At 51.3% G+C, this 19,071-nt stretch overlaps 1 protein-coding gene across 1 annotated transcript in view; it reads right to left on the bottom strand.

Annotated features, from left to right (window-relative positions):
* Positions 1-19,071, bottom strand: part of ACVR1 (activin A receptor type 1) — a 62,385-nt gene that overhangs the window by 10,994 nt on the left and 32,320 nt on the right. Inside the window, exons 2-5 of the mRNA XM_054177444.1 lie at positions 9,484-9,750; positions 7,777-7,994; positions 3,770-3,869; positions 1,563-1,709 (exon numbers count right to left, since the gene is read on the bottom strand). Coding sequence (XP_054033419.1) covers positions 1,563-1,709; positions 3,770-3,869; positions 7,777-7,994; positions 9,484-9,730 — 712 coding nt within the window. The 5' untranslated portion in view covers positions 9,731-9,750. The remainder of the gene's footprint in view (positions 1-1,562; positions 1,710-3,769; positions 3,870-7,776; positions 7,995-9,483; positions 9,751-19,071) is intronic.

Here is a 19,071-nt window from a genome sequence, read left to right as displayed (position 1 = left end):
CTTTAAATCCAAACAGCAGAGGGGCTTGGTATGACCCTGAGCAGAGAAGAAAGTGATGGACTGGCACTGCACTTTGCTCAGGCACAAGGAAAAGCATTCAGATATTTAAATCTACTATAAATTCCACCCCACTTCTTCTTCTCCCTCTATTTCCCCCAGGCAAACTGAAGCGGTAAGGAAACACAGATCCACCAGACCTTCCTTCTCCACCTCACACTGTGCCCTGTGGCTGCCCTACAACAAGAGCTGCAAGGCTGAACTCTCAGCACGTGGGGCTGTGGGACCTCCTGCCTCCTCTGCACACCCTGCTGCCCACACCCCATTCATCTGGCAGACTGCTTCTTGCCAGAGCCTTGCAGGAGGGCAGCCAAGGTTGCTACCACACTTTCTCCAGCAGACACTCAAGTTTCAGCACCTTCCTGGCAAGGCCTCCTTTTAAAGCTTCCCTTCAGCTGTTTTAATCACAAGACCCTAACCCTCAGACTGCAAGATCCTGGTCAATGTGAGCTGCTCCATTCACTCAACTTTCACAGCATCACCAAGGTTGGAAGAGACCTCAAAGACCATCAGGTCCAACCTGTCACCACAGACCTCATGACTAGACCATGGCACCAAGTGCCACATCCAATCCCCTCTTGAACACCTCCAGGGATGGTGACTCCACCACCTCCCTGGGCAGCACATTCTAGTGGCAAACAACTCTCAGGGAAGAACTTTCTCCTCACCTCGAGTCTAAACTTCCCCTGGCACAGCTTGAGACTGTGTCCTCTTGTTCTGGTGCTGGTTGCTAGAGAGAAGAGACCAACCCCTTCCTGGCTACAACCACCTTTCAGGTAGTTGTAAAGGGCAATGAGGTCTCCCCTGAGCCTCCTCTTCTCCAGGCTAAGCAACCCCAGCTCCCTCAGCCTCTCCTCACAGGGCTGTGCTCAAGGCCTCTCCCCAGCCTTGTTGCCCTTCTCTGGACACGTTCAAGTGTTTCAATGTCCTTCTTAAACTGAGGGGCCCAGAACTGAGCACAGGACTCAAGGTGTGGCCTAACCAATGCAGAATACAGGGGCACAATGACTTCCCTGCTCCTGCTGGCCACACTGCTCCTAGATGCCATTGGCCTTCTTGGCCACCTAGGCACACTGCTGGCTCATGTTTAGGCGGCTGTCAATCAGCACCCCCAGGTCCCTCTCTGGGAGCTCTCCAGCCACTCTGACCCCAGCCTGTAGCTCTGCATGGGGTTATGGCCAAAGTGCAGCCCCTGGCACTTGGACTTGTTGAATGCCATCATATTGGACTCCCCCCATTTGTCCAGCTGGTCGAGGTCCCTCTGCAGAGCCTTTCTGCCCTCTAACTGACCAACATCTGCTCTCAGCTTGGTGTCATCTGCAAATTTGCTGATGACTGACTCACTCCCCTCATCCAGATCATCAATGAAGATATTAAAGAGGATGGGGCCCAGCACTGATCCCTGGGGGACACCACTGGCGACTGGCCTCCAGCTGGATGTGGCACCATTCACCACATTCACACCAAGCCACCCTAGGAGACCCCAGCACAGCTGCCCTGCTTACCTAGGATGTTTTCGTGCCGCAGCAGTACAGTGTTGTACAACTCAGTCTCCCTGAACCAGGACTTCTCATCCCTTGAAGAGAAGATCTTCACAGCAACATTCTCTCCTTGCCACTGACCCCTCCAGACTTCTCCATAGCGGCCCTTTCCTGGTGGGGGAGGGGGAAAAAACAACGCAGGAAAAGTTGTCAGCTAACAGTCTTCAGAGAGCAGAAGGCCAGGTTTAGCCAACAGGCTGGAAATCCAACAGTCATGGCCCAGCTATCACACTGGTGTAGTTTGATCACCTCTGCACATGCTTTTTACCACTTCACAGTCATGCTGTGCTCTGCTGGCCCTTAATTTCTCCTCTTGGTTTCAACAGCAAGCTCTGAGAGCAGGGATTTCTCCTTCTGGAAGGCTGGTTGTGTCCACAGGGCTTGTACCAAGCAGGGATCAGAACTCAGCTACCAGAACTGAAACTGCTTCCGCAGCTTAGGCAGCACACTGCAAGGCTGGTGTCCACCACCCAATCAGACCCATGCATTCTACAGTTTGGAGGACAGGAAGGACAGGCAGTGCTGGGGATGCAGCCTTTATATCCCTGTAACACCCATCAGCCCTTGCAGGAACAGCACTGCTAGACACCTCAAACCCCAGCCCTGGCCTGAGGGGATCAGGACACACTGTCTGCATGCTAAGCTTTTTACCTAAATAGCTGAGAATAAAAGCATGAAGTGATCAGATACCCAGGAGCAAAGCAACATCCTGGATAAGGCACACTGGGCAAGTTCTGGTCGTTGCCATTTTCACCACAGCCCCAATACAACAGCCTGGTGCTTTGTGCAAGCTGTGACAACTATAAATCCCCAAACTGGGCCCTTCACTGCTCTGTGCTCTTTAGAGGCACTTGTGGGTCAGCAGCAGGTAGAACCAAAGGAAGAAAACACCCAACCCTGATGTCCTAATGCTGGCATACAGAAGAACCTTCCTGCACAAGCACTCTCTGCGCTCCAGCCCAGCATGCATGGCCCCTGGAGAGTGCCAGCTGAACCAGCCTGGGAGCAGGTAAAATTCCAGGCTTACAGATATGCACAAGAGAGATGCCTCTGTTTCACAGGCAAAATCCTCATGCACCTCATCCTCTGCAGCTTCTGAGGAAGAGCCACTTGTCATGTTAGTGTCAACATTTGTGCCTCCTCAATACAAACCACCAGCAAAACACGCTGGGAAAGTGCAGGCCTAGGCCCTCCAGCTTGCTCTGGCTTGGATGGGTTTGATTTAATGCCCTGCAGAGTTCAAACTTCTGACTTACACAAAGGTGTCACTTTTGAGTGCAAATGGCTGCAGCAGCAGCTAAAACCATTTCAAGCAGTCTTCTTCCTACATTTTCACCCCTTGCTCACCTCTCCAGTGCCAGCAGAGCACCTTAGCTCACCATCACTGCCTCAGGGTGTCTTTGACCCAAATGTTCCCTCAACTGACTACACTCCTATTTAACATCACCCAATTAAAAATGTATGGGTGCTGAAGAGAAATTGAATGGAGCTTCAAATTAACACTGAATTCCTGCTGAAAGCCCAGAAGAGTTTTAGGAAAGAATTAACTGGAGAGATTCTCTCTCCAAGGAGAAAAGCAGCAGGAGTACATCATGCCTGCATGGTCCCAAAGCAGGAGTGCAGAGCAGTGAGCTCCAGACCACTTGTGTCCTCATTTGAGTGGCACAATGTCACAGGAGGTGTGTCCTGGGTTTTTCAAATGCCACTGTGCTTGATGCTTCAGCTCCAGATCTCCCATCCAGATGCTCCTGCACTAACTCTACAGCTTTCCAACTGAACACCATTTAATAAACAAATGCTTGCTTCACAGTGTGAGAGTTTCCAGCTTCACACTGAGCTTGCTTTTCTAAAAAGCTACATTTATTTGGCTTACCAAGTACCCAAAGGAGTCTACTTTGCATTTTCTAACATTACCTGACCGAGGCTTAGGCTTTGCTATGCTAAAGCACAGATAATATTCGTCCCTTTTTATTGCAAAGGTGTGAAAGGGAGTCTTTTCACTCCACTTTCCAAACCCAAACATGTTCCAATCAGCTGAGGCCTGAAAGGTTTCATAGATTATATCAGGAAGTGAGGAAACCCAGTTGATGGGATAGGAGTTGTGAAGCCTTCTCTCTGCACTGCTTCCAGGGCTCGGCCCCAGCTGTGGAGGAGAATGAGAAGATACCAACCTACACACTCCACCAGCGTGATCTGGCGAGCCACCGTTCTTTGCACCAAGAAGGGAAGTCCAGAACCACTGCCAGATGTGCAGGAATGGTCCAGTAAGTCCTGTTCAAAAGCAAGAGCAGAAGTTCACACCCTGTGAGGGCTGCACGAGTCCCCCGAGCGCACACAGGTTCGCCGCATGGCAGTGCAGGGGGAGGCAGAGCTCGCCGGCATCTGAAGGGCTCTGGTGACGCTCAGGGCCAGGACACAGCCTTGCCACCACCACACAAATGGGCAGAGACATGTCCTTCACAAGGTTTTGCCCCTGCAAAGCACAGGAGAGACTGATGGAGGAGCTACACCTTTGGCATCGTCACTGTGCTTGGGAAGTTTCCCCGCTAACCACGGATAACTGCAAAGCAGGAGACAGCAGCATTCCCTGCGTCACCTACACCAGATATGTTGAGATGCAGGAAAAAAAAGTTTCCATAATGAGCCATTTTTATCAGTTCCTGGTATTTTAGTGCATGGCAGCCAGACTTCAAACTGTAAACTTCTATAAAGCCATGAATAAGACTCTAATTGAACGTTAGAAGCCGATTAGCCTCGTCAAGTGCCAATACCCAGCTCCTCTTCTGCTAGGGCTGCTCTGCTAGCTCAAAGCATTTACAACTATTACTGGACTTTTACTTCCCTTACAAAGGGCAAGAGAATAACAATTTTAAGACTGCATCATAATAATAATAGACTTTCTAGCATCTCCAGGAAACTGCACTTCTGGGCTTTGAGCAGCTCCCATGAAATCTCCTGCCTCCTAACAATGCTTCAACGAGCACTCAAGCAAAAGACAACCTGGGAATGGCAGGAGGCTGCTGTTTTGCTTTTTAATGCAAACAGACCTCATTTTCCTTCCTGCTTGTATCAGAGGGGAAAGAAAATAAACCACACACACAAAAAAAACCCCCAACCCAAACAAACTTATCTGCAGTGACTGTAAAAACAAGATCCGAGGAGGCCACAGCTCTTTCCCCTCCCCAGTGGGAAGCTTAAGGAGGGCTTGAAGCGTTTGCTACACTATGGAGACTAATCCTAAATACAAACTGATGTGTAGCAAACCCAGGATTTAAAACACAAAGGAGAGGAAAAACCTGGAATTTAAGGGCCTGACTGCCTAACTGAACATTTAAGAAGCAAGGAACTAGCAATGGTTTTTTCACTTCACCAGCTCTCCAGAGGCACTGCCATGATGCAGCTGAGAGGCTCCGACAGCCCAGAACAAACCAGCTCCATCAGACCAAGCCTTCACAGTCAGCAGCTTCTCCTGCTTCCCTTAGAAAAACAAATCATTTGGATCTGTTCTCTCAGGTTTTGTCACCATTTCCAAGTAACAATAAACGACCTGAAGTGCAAAAGGTTTGTGAACGGCGTGGAAATGGCCTCGCACAGATAAGAGCTGATAAAAAAAGCTGGCAGTCAGGGCTTAAACACAAACCACCAGATGCACACGTGCCCAGCTCATGGTGAACATCTCCAAACTGGCTGGTTGAAACCAGTAACACAGAATAGAGCTCTGGGGTCTAATTAGAGATAGCCAAAGGCATTAATGTTTACCAAGTCCAGTTACGTGTGCCCAAGCTGAAGCAAAAGAGCAGGGCAGCAGTAGGGAGTTGCTGCAGTTTGTACCAGATTGATCCTGAAGTGCCAGCAGTGTGCCCAGGTGGCCAAGAAAGCCAGTGGCATCCTGGCCTGCATCAGAAATAGTGTGGCCAGCAGGAGCAGGGAAGTCATTCTGCCCCTGTACTCAGCACTGGTTAGGCCACTCCTTGAGTCTTGTGTCCAGTTCTGGGCCCCTCAATTTAAGAAGGACACTGAGACTCTTGAATGTGTCCAGAGAAGGGCAATGAGGCTGGGGAGAGGCCTCAAACATAGCCCTATGAGGAGAGGCTAAGGGAGCTGAGGTTGCTTAGCCTGGAGAAGAGGAGGCTCAGGGGAGACCTTATTGCTGTCTACAACTCCCTGAAGGGAGGTTGTAGCTAGGTGGGGGTTGGTCTCTTCACCCAGGCGACCAGTACCAGAACAAGAGGACACAGTCTCAAGCTGCACCAGGGGAAGTTTAGGCTCAAGGTGAGGAGAAAGTTCTTCCCGGAGACAGTTGTTAGCCATTGGAATGTGCTGCCCAGGGAGGTGGTGGAGTCACCATCCCTGGAAGTGTTCAAGAAGGGATTTGATGTGGCACTTGGTGCCATGGTTTAGTCATGGGGTCTGTGGTGACAGGTTGGACCTGATGATCTTTGAGGTCTCTTCCAACCTTGGTGATTCTGTGATCCTTCAGGTACCTTCCAACCCTGACAATTCTGTGATTTTTACAGAAATGCCTCTGCCTCAAAACAGAGGGAGCCAAGAAATAGCTTCCAGCTCCCCAGAATAGTTCCATTTGGAGTGGTCCCACAGATCTCTTACTGAATTCTTATAGCTGCTCTTGGAAAGCAGACATCAGCTTTCAGCTGAGGAGGTGCAGACATTTTCTAGGGTATTTTTTTTAGACATAGTCAAAACTGCTACCCAAGCTGGTGGTAACCTTCTAAGGAAGACAAAGGTTATTCCTCACTTAGAGATATCCCTTTTGGTCTCTTTTTCCTACAGAGAGAACCTGTCCAACCCCCAGAAAGAAAATACCCAGCCCATGTAGCATGTTATTAAAAATACTTCTGGTTTGGGTCATTTTCCTTCAGGCCCTTCTCAATGCTGCACTGCATGGATGTTATGGTGGGAAAGCACCAACATGGAAAATGTTTTCCAACCCTCCTGGGGTTGTTGAAAAGATTCTTATCTTCAAAATGCAGGGAGGAGAAAACTTCTCTTTGCACTGGTTTCAGAAGCAAACACTCAGGCTGCCTCTGAAGGCTGAGCTCTGATAAAGCAGGGAAAGCTGCTGGGAACACTTCTTTCTCACCTCCAGTGGAAGGGTGAGATACATGAAGTCTTGAAAAAGGAAAAACACTTCCCCACGTTGTTTTGTTTTCCAGAGACTGTGTGAACAAGAACATACTCTAAAAGCTCAGTTTTGAGTAAGCAGCTCTCATCTCTTACAATTCCTGTCACTCTTCTGTCAACAAAATGTCACTCATTTCCTACTCATCCTAGAGCCCTTCTACCAAGATCATGGGAGTCAGGTTTGAAGTTTGTGGAAGTTATAAATATCTCTTTTCTCCTCCTGGCACCACATCTTTTCTGACCTTTCAGGCTGCCTTTCAGACACTTTCACACCCTTCCTATCCCTCTGGGCTCCTCCACAACCAGGCATTGCCTGATTTGCTCTTCAGACATCATTTCTGGGAACATCAGCAGCCTGACTACAGCTCACAGACTTTCTCCAGCTCGAAGAAGCTACGCCTGCAAAAGCCCTCTTTTGATGGCCAAGAAAGCCAGTGGCATCCTGGCTTGGATTAGAAATGCTGTGTCCAGCAATAAGGAGATGATTGTCCCCCTGTACTCGGCACTGGTGAGGCCACACCTTGAGTACTGTGTCCAGTTTTGGGCACCTCAATACAAAAGAGATGTGGAGGTGCTGGAGCCAGTGCAAGGAAGCTGTGAAGGGCCTGGAGAATAAACCTAATGAAGAGCAACTGAAGGAACTGGAGCTGTTCAGTCTGAAGAAAAGGAAGATAAGGGGAGATCTCATCACTCTCTACAACTACCTGAAAGGGGTTGTAAGAGGTTGGTGCTGGTCACTTCTCCCAGAGAAGAAGAGACCAAGGGGCAAGAAGAGAACAAGAGGGAATGGCCTCAAACTGTAACAGGTTAGGTTTAGACTGGACATTTTTCTCCATTACATTAGACAGGAACATTTTTCTCCATAGAAAGAGTAGTTACATTTGATGTAAACTATGGATTTGTGAGCACTGGAGTTTCACCCCAGAAGCCCTCAAGGGGCAGCCAAGGGTCTTGTCGCTGATGGGGCCACATCTGGAGGGCACAAGGTAGGAGTGTGGAGGTGAAGGAGGCTGACACCAAGGTTCCCATCACTTACTGCCAAGGTGCTGTCCCCAACGTTGGATGCAATCAGCCCCTCAATTGTGCCATATTCTGCATCTCTGGAGTTGAGCCTCTCCATGTGGTTCTTCCGTATCCTGCGGATGATCAGCACAGCCACCGCAGAGAACACCACCAGCACGATCACCGGAGCCAGGATCACAATGATCAGCGTTTCCATGCTGTAACCTGCAGCATCTCCTTGGAAGGTTTGGCCTGGGAAAGGAGAGGGGAGGAAGCAAACAAAAGGAAAAGCCAAAAGTAAACATGCAGATTCCCAGAGGAGGTGTTTGACACCAACAGCACTGACATCACACTGGACTTGGTAGCCACCCAGGCTACAGGAGAGGCTGCGAATAGAACAGTATCACAGTAACTAAGGTTGGAAGAGACCCCAAGGATCATCAAGTCCAACCTGTTCCAACAGACCTCACAACTAGACCATGGCACCAAGTGCCACGTCCAATCTCCCCTTGAACACCTCCAGGGACGGTGACTCCACCACCTCCCCGGGCAGCCCATTCCAATGATGAATGAACAGAGTTAACCAGGTTGGAAAAGACCTTTGAGATCATCAAGTCCAACCTATCACCCAACACCATCTCATCAACTAAAACATGGCACCAAGCACCCCATCAAGTCTCTTCCTAAACACCTCCAGTGATGGTGACTCCACCACCTCCCTGGGCAGCACATTCCAATGGCCAATCTCTCTATGAAGAACTTCTTCCTAACATCCAGCCTAAACCTCCTCTGGCACAGCTTAAGACTGTGTCCTCTTGTTCTGGGGCTGGTTGCCTGGGTGAAGAGACCAATCCCCACCTGGCTAAAACCTCCCTTCAAGTAGTTACGGGCAGCAATAAGGTTTCCCCTGAGCCTCCTCTTCTCCAGGCTAAGCAACCCCAGCTCCCTCAGCCTCTCCTCACAGGGCTGTGCTCCAGACCCCTCCCCAGCTTTGTTGCCCTTCTCTGGACACCTTCCAGCAACTCAACATCTTTCCTAACCTGAGGGGCCCAGAACTGGACACAGGACTCAAGGTGTGGCCTAACCACTGCTGAGCACAGGGGCACAATGACTTCCCTGCTCCTGCTGGCCACAGCTACAGCTATGAGCATGCACTGACACAGCAGATGCCACCACAGCAACTCCCTGCAGAGATGTCAGAACCACCTCACCTCAGCCCCCAAACCTCACCTGTGAGCACAACACATCCCTAACCCTGCCCCCTACTAGCCACCCAGCACCACAGACCATCCAACTTGTGGACATCAGATGAGCATCAGTAACCCCCAGGACAGGGAACAAAGCAGAAAAGTGAGGTGGGAGTTGGTCTCTTCTCCCTGATATCAGGTGATAGGAGAAGAGCAAGTGGCCTGAAATTGCACCAGGGGAGGTTTAGGTTGGACATGAGAAACAATTTCTTTCCTGCAAGAGTGGTCAGGCATTGGAACAGGCTGCCCAGGGAGGTGGTGGAGTCCCCATCCCTGGAGGTGTTCAAGAAACCTGTGGCCATGGCACTCTGGGACATGGTGGTCTTATGTCAATGGCTGAAGTCGATCTTGGAGGTCTTTTATGAACCAAAACAATTCTATGATTGGGTCCTGTTGCAGTGGTTAAACTCCTCCCATCCCACTCCCACCCCAGCAGAGGAAAGCTGAACCTTTCCTCTGTCTCTAAATGCCCTATTTACCAGGGAGGCTCCCACCTTTAGAAGAAGGCAGCCGGGCAGTGATGTTCATGTTGCACAGGTAGCCTTGGCAGCACTCCACCGCCTGGTCGGGAGAGGGAGGCGTTTTGCAGGTCATCTTCCCTTGTTCATAGACTTGGAAGCAGCCCTTCTGGTAGACCTTGGCGCCGTCATTAATGCTCAGGGAAGCAAAGCACTGCTGGCCATGGCAGCGGTCTCTATTCCCGCAGGACCTGCCTTCACACACGCATTCGTAGTGGACCATCTTTAGCTTTAGTTCATCATCTGTAAGAGGGCAGTTGAGGAAAAGAGCTTAACAGAGTCAGTTATAGAGATAACCGAATCACCAAGACAATGAAACCTCTGCAAAGAAAGAAATCTCACTTGCAGCTAGCGCTGAGGAACCACCAAGTAGGAGCTAACGATACCAATTGAGCCGATTGAGCAAGACAAAGCCAGGAGCTGGCACCATCAAAGGGATGCCAGTCATATCTGGCCTCTTCAAGTACTCAGATCTGGAGAGTTCAGTGGCATTCTGCAGGAGCTCTGGCACACACCCTGCTGGGGGCACTCAGCAAGGGGAAGCAGCTGCACAGGGACACGCAGCAGAGGGCAAACCCCAACAAACTGGATTTAAAACAGGTCTGCTGAACCACATCCCACTTCTACGTGGAAACAGTTACACTGGAGCATTCTGGAAATTACTGGAACCAAACCAAAGGAAGGACAGTTAAAGGTGCCATGGACACAGTGCCACCGGATGCAGCTCACTGCAGAAGTCCATCTGGAGTGACCTTCCCGGGAAGGCTGGCCTTGGGGCCACAGAGAGAAGTAGAACAAGCAGCAGCACACGGTGGCAGCAAGCCCAACACCTCCCTGCCAGCTCCAGGTGCCTATGCTGAGTAAGAGGAAGGGGTCTGCAAGGAGGCCAGGAAAGGCTTGCAGTGCTAGGACTAGAGGGAATGGATTGAAGCTCAAGAAGGGGAGATGTAGAACGGAGATTAGGAAGAAATTCTTTCCAGTGAGGGTGGGGAGACACAGGAACAGGTTGTCCGGGGAGGTTGTGGATGCTCCCTCCCTGGAGGTGTTCAAAGCTAGGCTGGATCAGGCCTTGAGCAACCTGATCTAGTAGAAGGGGGTTAAAACAAGGTCATCTCTGAGGTCCCTTCCAACCCAAACCATTCTGCGATTCTATGAACTTAAGAGAAGATTTAGAGTAGGAAACTAACCCAAGGTTCTTCAGCCAAGAGCCTGGAGACACCTAGCTGGAACAACCCACCCTCCCCACGCAGAGCCATGCACATGGCTTCAGGGCATGGCATGAGCCTTTCAGCTCAGCACATAGCTCACTCTGGTCCCCTCCACAGGAGGGGACACCGCTCCCCACCAGCTAATGGGGAACACTGGAAGCTCTCTGGCTGCCTGGAGAGCAGAGGTGCTGGTAGGGGCAAACAGGGCAGTGCCCTTGCAGCTGGCAGGGTGGAGGCAGGGCTAGGCAGGACAGAAGCAGGCACTGCTCTGGCACAGACATTTATGGTGACTTCACTCACGTTCTCCTCCTCAGCTCCAGCCACAAGTGCAGTGGACACTCCTAAAATAGGAGCTGAGCACACCATGCGTGGGACCTCTCCAGGCTATCATTAGAGCTGCCCACTGGGAATCCAGCCCTGCTTGTTTTCCTCCCCTCCTCCCAGGGTGGACCAGCATACAGAGAGAATTTTCCATTTCTGAACCAGGAACAAACACTGAATTAGGGAAAGAATCTGAAATCAGACAGCGGCTGTCACGCTGACTTCAAGTGCTGGCACACCACCCCTGAGCAGCAGCTTCATTCATTTGGTGGAATTGTTTGAAAGAAAAAAAAACATTATGCCCAACATTCCCCAAAACCCAAGTTCTGCTCCTTCTCCTCCCACAAAAGCAGCAGTAAAACACATCTGGCATTGCAACACACGAGCCCTTCAGCTGGGGTTGTCATCCAGAGGCACAGACCTAACAGGGGCTTCCTCCCCAGGCACGGTCACAGCTGCCAAAGAGCAGCAGATCCACACCTTTGGCAAGGACAGCCCTCCCAGCAGTCCCTCAGCAGCAGGGATTTTGGTGCCTCCCAGAGGGTGCAGCATTTCTGGTGCCACTGACAAGCACCAGCCTGTGAGGAGCCAACTGAGGGGGTCTGCAGTGACAGCAGAAGTAGATGCTCTATGGAGCAGGAGAACTGAAGTGCCATCTGAGAGACAGCCATCTGCAATCAGGAGGTTCTGGAGCAGATCATCTCCCCCAGCACACAGGCTCAAGGGGTCAGGACCTGCTCAGCAGCAGCAGCTCTGGGTGCAGAAGGCTGCAGAGGCAACTCCTCAGCAGCACTCAGGCAAGGAGCCAAGCGGCCAGCCATTGCCATCAGCTGGAGACCTTCACTGCAGTTCTGGGTGCTGTGACCCACTGCTGCACCTCTGGCCCCCGTGTTCTGTGCACACCCAGTGATCCCACCTGCCACACAGGCAGAGAGCTGCATGAACTCACTAGCCAGATGATCAGCTGGAGTTGCTGCTGCTGAAGCTCCTGGAGTCGGTTTGTTCACTTCGTGCAAGCGGACAGCCCAGAGTGCCAGCTCCTCACCCAGGTCCTCTGGCAGAAACAGCCCAGGACACTCCACACCTCCCTCAGAAAAGCCCTGGGGGGCTGTGCAGGCCCTGCCACGCTGCAGGCAGTGCCAGCACATGACCCCAGCTGTCCCAGCCCAAAGCCACCAGACAGCCCAGGCAGGGCTCGGGCAGCACCAGCTGAGAAAGATGTGCAGACGCAGGAGAACAAAGCCAAGTTCCTCACCTCCCTGCAAAGCTGACTTGGCACAGCCAGCCTAGGCAGGTTTGTTTCACATTTACACCCCATTCCCGGGCTGCAAACACCAGCAACTCTCCAATACTGAAGCTCTCTCTCCAAGGAGATACACTGCACATGCTGCTGGTAACATCCCCATCCTGAGGAGACCTCAGGCTGGCACTACAGCAGCAGTTTCTTCAGCTGCCTTTGACTTGAAAAGAGGTCTGAGTTAGCTGTGATGTCAGCAAATGCTGAAATCAGTTTGAAAAGCCTGAAACAGTAAAACCATATCCCAGGAGAGTCTCAGATTTCTGAAGACACAGTCTCTATGTACCTTTTAAAGCAGGGCTTGGATATCAACTCATTGCCTTCCATTGCACCACCACTGCACACCTTCCCCTTCCAAATTAAGTCAGATCACAGAAGGTCTCAAGCTGGAAGGGAACTTAGGGATCAGAGTCCAAGTCCCTGGCTCCTCACAGGACTGAATTTCACCTCGCAGGCCAGGCCCAGCACATCTTCCAACACAAATATCCCGAGCACATGCCAGTGTCCAGAGGCACGACCTCCATGGCACCACCAGACCTCTGACTGCTTGGCTGGGTGGCCAAGGGTGAGCAGAGGCAAACAAACCTGACACAAGTGAAAAGAAGGCTCCAAGGAGAGCTTAAAGCAGCCTTCCAGTACCTGAAGGAGACTACAGGAGAGCTGGGGAGGGAGTTCTTACAATGGCTTGTAGTGATAGGATGAGAGGGAATGGACTGAAGCTTGAGGAGAGGAGATTTAGACTGGAGGTTAGAAAGAAATTCTTTCCAGTGAGGGTGGGGAGACACTGGAACAGGTTGCCCAGGGAGGATGTGGATGCTCACTCCCTGGAGGTGTTCAAGGCCAGGTTGGATGAGGCTTTGAGCAACCTGGGCTGGTGGGAGGCATTCTGCCCACGGCAGGGGGGTTGGAACTAGATGGTCCCTTCCAACCCAAACCATTCTGTGATTCTATGAAACAAGGCCCTTGCCCACCAAGACACGACTGCAGAACAGCAGAAACTTCATGGGAGGAGCAATCCCACCCGGGAGACTCCTCCTCAGCGTGGAGCCAGGCCAGGCAAGCAGTGACACTGTCAGTCAGGGAGCTGCCCCCGCAGCTGTGCCCTGTCCTGCATGCTGAACATGCACAGACACTGCAGTCATCCTGCCGCCTGAGCCCAGCCCTGCGCCCCCCAGCCCTGCCCAGGAGCCCCCCCTCGCCGGGCTCTGCCGGGACCGCCAGCCCAGCAGCACCGCTCCTTTCACAGAGAAACCCTGACACCAGCCTGGGAAAGGCACACACGGCAGGCAGAGCTGCCTGCAGAGCTGCTGAAGCCTCCAGCAGGACAAAAGGGCCTTGGCACTCACAGGCCAGAACGTTTAAAGTAGTAATATTGCTTGAAATGGGGCAAGAGTTGAGGCCTTGAGCACAAGCCCTATGAGCAGAGGCTGAGGGAGATGGGATTGTTTAGCCTGGAGAAGAAGAGGCTCAGGGGTGACCTCATTGCCCTCTACAACTACCTGAAAGGTGGTTGTAGACAGGAAGGGGTTGGTCTCTTCTCCCAGGCAACCAGCTCCAGAACAAGAGGACACAGTCTCAAGCTGCGCCAGGGGAGGTTTAGACTCGAGGTGAGGAGAAAGTTCTTCACTGAGCGAGTCGTTCGTCATTGGAATGTGCTGCCCAGGGAGGTGGTGGAGTCACCATCCCTGGAGGTGTTCAAGAGGGGATTGGATGTGGCACTTGGTGCCATGGTCTAGGCATGAGGTCTGTGGAGACAGGTTGGACTCGATGATCCTTGGGGTCTCTTCCAACCTTAGTTACACTGTGAAGAGGTGGGACCTGCCAGGGCTTCACCCCAGAGGGAACGGCAGGTGAAGGAACAGAGACCTGGACTAGGGGGAATGGAACTAAACTAGAAATGGGTGGATTCAGATTGGATGTTAGGAAGAAGTTCTTCCCCAGGAGGGTGGTGAGAGACTGGCACAGGTTGCCCAGGGAGGTGGTGGAAGCCTCATCCCTGCAGGTTTTGAAGGCCAGGCTGGATGTGGCTCTGGGCAACTTGATGTAGTGTGAGATGACAGGTTGGACTTGATGATCTTCCAACCTCGGTGATTCTGTGTCCCTGCCTGAGGCATGGGGCTTGGAACTGGCTGATCCTTGAGGTCCCTTCCAACCCTACAATTCTATGATTGTAAGTCTCAATTTCTGTAGAGTCTATTTAGCTGTCCACCAGCCAGCTCTCCCTTGATGGTTCCCTCCCTTTATGACCATCACCCTTTGGGGGACACACAAAGCTTGCAGAGGTGACAGCTCCATTCAGAAGCTTCTTTCCTTTCTCAAGGTGAGGAGCAAGCATCACACAACAGCCAGAATTATCACAGAATCATTTAGGTTGGAAGAGGCCTTTAAATCATGGGAGTCCAACCCTTAACCCAGCACTGCCAGGTCACCACTAAACAACAGCCCTCAGCACCACATCTCCACAGCTTGAAAACCCCTCCAGGGATGAGGACTCCACCAGTGTCCCGGGCAGCCTGTAATGGATGTTGTATAGGATTTGAGTTGTCCAGCACTAAGCAGCAGCTGTATGCCCTCACCACTGATCTCCATGTCACAAAAGCCTCTGAAACAGCAAAAGCACAAGTGCTCTGGACACTCACACTTTCCAGCACCGGGAGTGCATCACTCAGGGCTCTGCTCTAGGGTTTAGCTTCTTAGGAAATGAAGGAGTCTCCTTCCCCACTTGACAGGGCTAACAAAGCAGCATCCAAGCCTGAACACCTGCAGCCAGCTTTGGCAGGGGAGGGCAGCTGAGGATGCTGCTCTATGGGCTGCACCAGATAGGCAGCACAAGTGTCCAATTCACAGAGTATCTTTGGTTGGAAGAGACCTTCGAGATCATCCAGCCCAGCCTTCCACACAGCACTGCAAGGTCACTGCTAAGCCATGTCCCCAAGTACCAAGGTCCACGTGCCATTTACATCCCTCCAGGGCTGGTGACTCCACCACTGCCCTGGGCAGGCCACTGAAATCCCTCCAGGGCTGGTGACTCCACCACTGCCCTGGGCAGGCCATTCCAACCTTTGACAACCCTTTCAGTAAAGGTATTTCCTAGCATCCAGCCTAATTCCACACACTGTGTGGGAGAAGTTAACTGGAACCTCACCCCTTTACCACACCTTAGCACATGCTGCTGTTCTCCACACTTTGCTCTTCAGGTTGAGGGTGTGAAAGGCAGGTGGCTTAACTTTAAAGTGCTTAATATAAGCAGCTCTGAAAGCTGAACACAACCCAACGCTTTTGAGAAGCAGAAAGCTGCCCTTCAGGAGTGATAAGGAGGCAGAGTGATAACTGCTACCCAGCTCTATTTCCAGATAATCTTGTATCAATAGCACCAGCAGCTTAATGCACTTCTGCAAACATCCATCCAACCTGCTCCCCCCCTTGTTAAATTTCATCTCCGTTTCCTATTCATGACTGGAGTCAACCACTAGACCTCTGTGCATTTCAAAGCTTCACCTCCCCAGCACCCATTCTAAACACTCCCATTCAATATCCTCTGCCTATCATTATTTGCATCAATGTTTGGAAACAAGTTTGTGCCAGCGGAGCAGTTCAGAAAGAGATTTCACAAGGCAAACACAAGGGAGCACAGAAATGCCCTTAACAAACAGCAGATGCAGCTCACTGCAAATGCTGAACATCAAGTTAGTCACAATAAAAACCCCAAACCTTATTCAACATTTTGGGGGTTTTTTTTAAAGGGTGTTTGTAAAGTGGCAAGGATGCACCTCCAGGAGGTCACAGACCTGTTCCAGCTGGGAAAGCCCTCTAAGAGACCCCACCTGGAGTACTGCGGCCAGTTCTGCAGCCCCTGTTACAAGAGGCATATGGAGGGGCTGGAAGGTGTCCAGAGAAGGGCCACGAGGATGAGCAGAGGGCTGGAGCCACCACTCCTATGAGGACAGACTGAAGGAGTTGGGGCTGTTCAGTCTGGAGAAGAGAAGGCTCCAAGGTGACCTCATTGTGGCCTTCCAGGATCTGAAGGGGGCTACAAGAAGGCTGGGGAGGGACTGCTCAGGATCTCAGGTAGTGATAGGACTAGGGGGAATGGAATGAAGCTGGAGGTGGGGAGATTCAGGCTGGAGGGGAGGAGGAAGTTCTTCACCATGAGAGTGGTGAAGCCCTGGAATGGGTTGTCCAGGGAGGTGGTTGGGGCACCACCCACGGAGGTGTTTAAGCCCAGGCTGGATGAGGCTCTGGCCAGCCTGATCTAGTGTGGGGTGTCCCTGCCCATGGCAGGGGATTGGAACTAGATGACCCTTGTGGTCCTTTCCAACCCTGACTGATATTATGATTCTATGAAGATCATCAAGTCCAACCATCAACTCAACACCTCCATGGCTACTAAACCATCTCCGAAAGTGCCACGGCCACAGGTTTCTTGAAGGCCTGCACGGATGATGACTTCACCACCTCCCTGAGCAGCCTGTTTCAATGCCTGACCGCTCTTGCAGCAAAGACATTTTCCCTAACACCCAACCTAAACCTCCACTGGCATAATTTCAGGCCAGTCATGTCCCAGAACATCCAGAAGACCTCCAAAGGCACCATTCCTGCCTCCCCAGGGCGGTGGAAACACCCTTCTCCCATTTTGCCAAGGCAAATCCTAAGCACAATGCATGTCACAAAGCAGCAGTGTAACCCATAGATGGAAAGGTCATTTTCCTAGCCAAAGACCTTACTGAAGATGTGAAGATGTCACCAAGCACCTTGCTGAACATGCCAGAGAGCCTGACCAGATTTGGTGGGGGGAAAGCTCATTTTGAGGAGTGTGAGCAGCACAATGGCACCTCAAGCCCATGGGCCACAAAGACCTCCCCCATCCAGAGCCTGACACTTTGCTGTTCCAACAGGGTCACCCCAGGCCCTGACAAGACCCAGGCCAGTTGCACATGCTGCAAATCTCACACCTGAACAGGCAGTGAGCATCCTTTGGAGCATGATGAGATGGAAAGCAAACACCTTGCTACTGAGCAGAACATGCCCACACCGTCAGCATGTGAGGCAGGCCTGGTGCCCTGGAGCAGGGCCAGGTGGCTCCAGGCAGCAGACAGCAGCCACACACACCCCTCAGCTTGCTAGCCTGGGGAGGGAAGAGCCATCACTGTCATAGAATGGTAGGGGTTGGAAGAGACCTCTGGAGATCAAGTCCAACACCCCTGCCAAAGCACCATCACCTCAGGCACATCACACAGCAAAGCATCCAGATGGGTTTTTAGAGTCTCCGGAGAAGGAGATTCCACAACCTCTCTGGGCAGCCTGCTCCAGGGCTCCAGCACCCTCACAGCAAAGAAGTTTCTCTTCATGTTGAGGTGGAGCTTCCTGTGTTTCAGCTTGTACCTGTTGTTCTTTGTCCACCACCAAAGAGAGACTGGAAGAGTCCCACCTCCATCAACCACTGAAAGAGAGGAGACATAAGAGCTGTGCACGCCTTCACTGTTGTCTTCCAACACAACCCCAAACTCAGCCATGTCTCAGCAGCTCCTTACACAAAACACAGAGCAAGCTCTCCTCTTACCACAGCTTTCCCAACTCATTGCCTCCATTTATAAAATTCACCACTTAGAGCCATGTCTTAAATCTGATTCTCTTTTCAGCCATAGAAACATGAGGTGCAACCCCAGTGCAGGCTCAGGAGCATAGTAGTAGGCAAACATCAACCCCTGCACTACCAAGCAGAGGTGTAACACAGGAGCTATGTTCTTCCAGCCTGGTATTAACAAGTCCAACTACTGCGACCTGAAAGCTAGGTCTGCAAAGCTGGGTGCTGTTGGGGATTGTAGGTGAAACAAGAGAGAGCTAGAAACCCCCCAGAATAACTTCCTTTAACCAGCAGAAACCATTGCTAGATGGCAAGAGCAAGGTGTGTCTCGTTGCTTACCACTCCCAGAAGAGTGATTTCCCTTTAAAGCTGCTTCCCAAGAGTTTTCCTCCCAGCAGCCCAACTCATTTCCCTGCTGCAAAGAGGTCACTACTCAGGCTGCTTCCAGTCCAGCAGAGGCACATGGCCCCATGGAAGAGAGAATTGCCCTGGGCATTTCAGGTCTTTCCCTGGATATTTGGTCTTTCCCAGAACACAGAAACACCCCACTGTGAAATAAGAGTTCTTGAACAGGCTTCTCAAAAGAGTTTCTTCAGTCTCAAACTCTGCATTTAAATGACCACCACTACCAAGGTGAACTACAATCATCTTGGTGGGGATTGTCTGTCCTGTCCTACCTGGTTCCTACAGAGCCTCTCTGGCCTAACCACCTGCCATGAAAGCTCAGCCAGAAGCAACAAGTGGTGTGCGCGAAACAGAGCTACCGTCCCCGACACTGAGTCATTCCCACTGCTCTTACATGCATTTGTCTTCATTTTTTCAGGCCTGTGCCTAGTGAAGCAGATGAAACTTGAAAATAAGGCTAATATTGCCATTTTGCCTCCCAGAGATCTCCTGCTGCTGCCTTTTCAAGTCATTAGCTGGCTGCTTAAGTGCCTGGTGATGAAAGCCAAGCCACCGACTTCGGTGCTTATTTCCTGACAGGGATTTGGTTTGCAGAGCACAAGAAACATTGCAGTTAATGGCTTTTTTCCCAGAAAAATAAAAAAATCATGATCACAAAATTCTGAACCTGTGTATTCAGTGTTTTAGTCCTTACTGAAAGATGCAGGCAGCACTCACCCCCATGGAGGAGTGAAACCCTCGCTTCCAAA

Source organism: Dryobates pubescens, chromosome 2, assembly GCF_014839835.1.
Source record: "Dryobates pubescens isolate bDryPub1 chromosome 2, bDryPub1.pri, whole genome shotgun sequence".
Classification (NCBI taxonomy): Eukaryota; Metazoa; Chordata; class Aves; order Piciformes; family Picidae; genus Dryobates; species Dryobates pubescens.
Note: the sequence above shows the minus strand (reverse complement) of the source record. Positions and strands in the feature narration are given on the sequence as shown.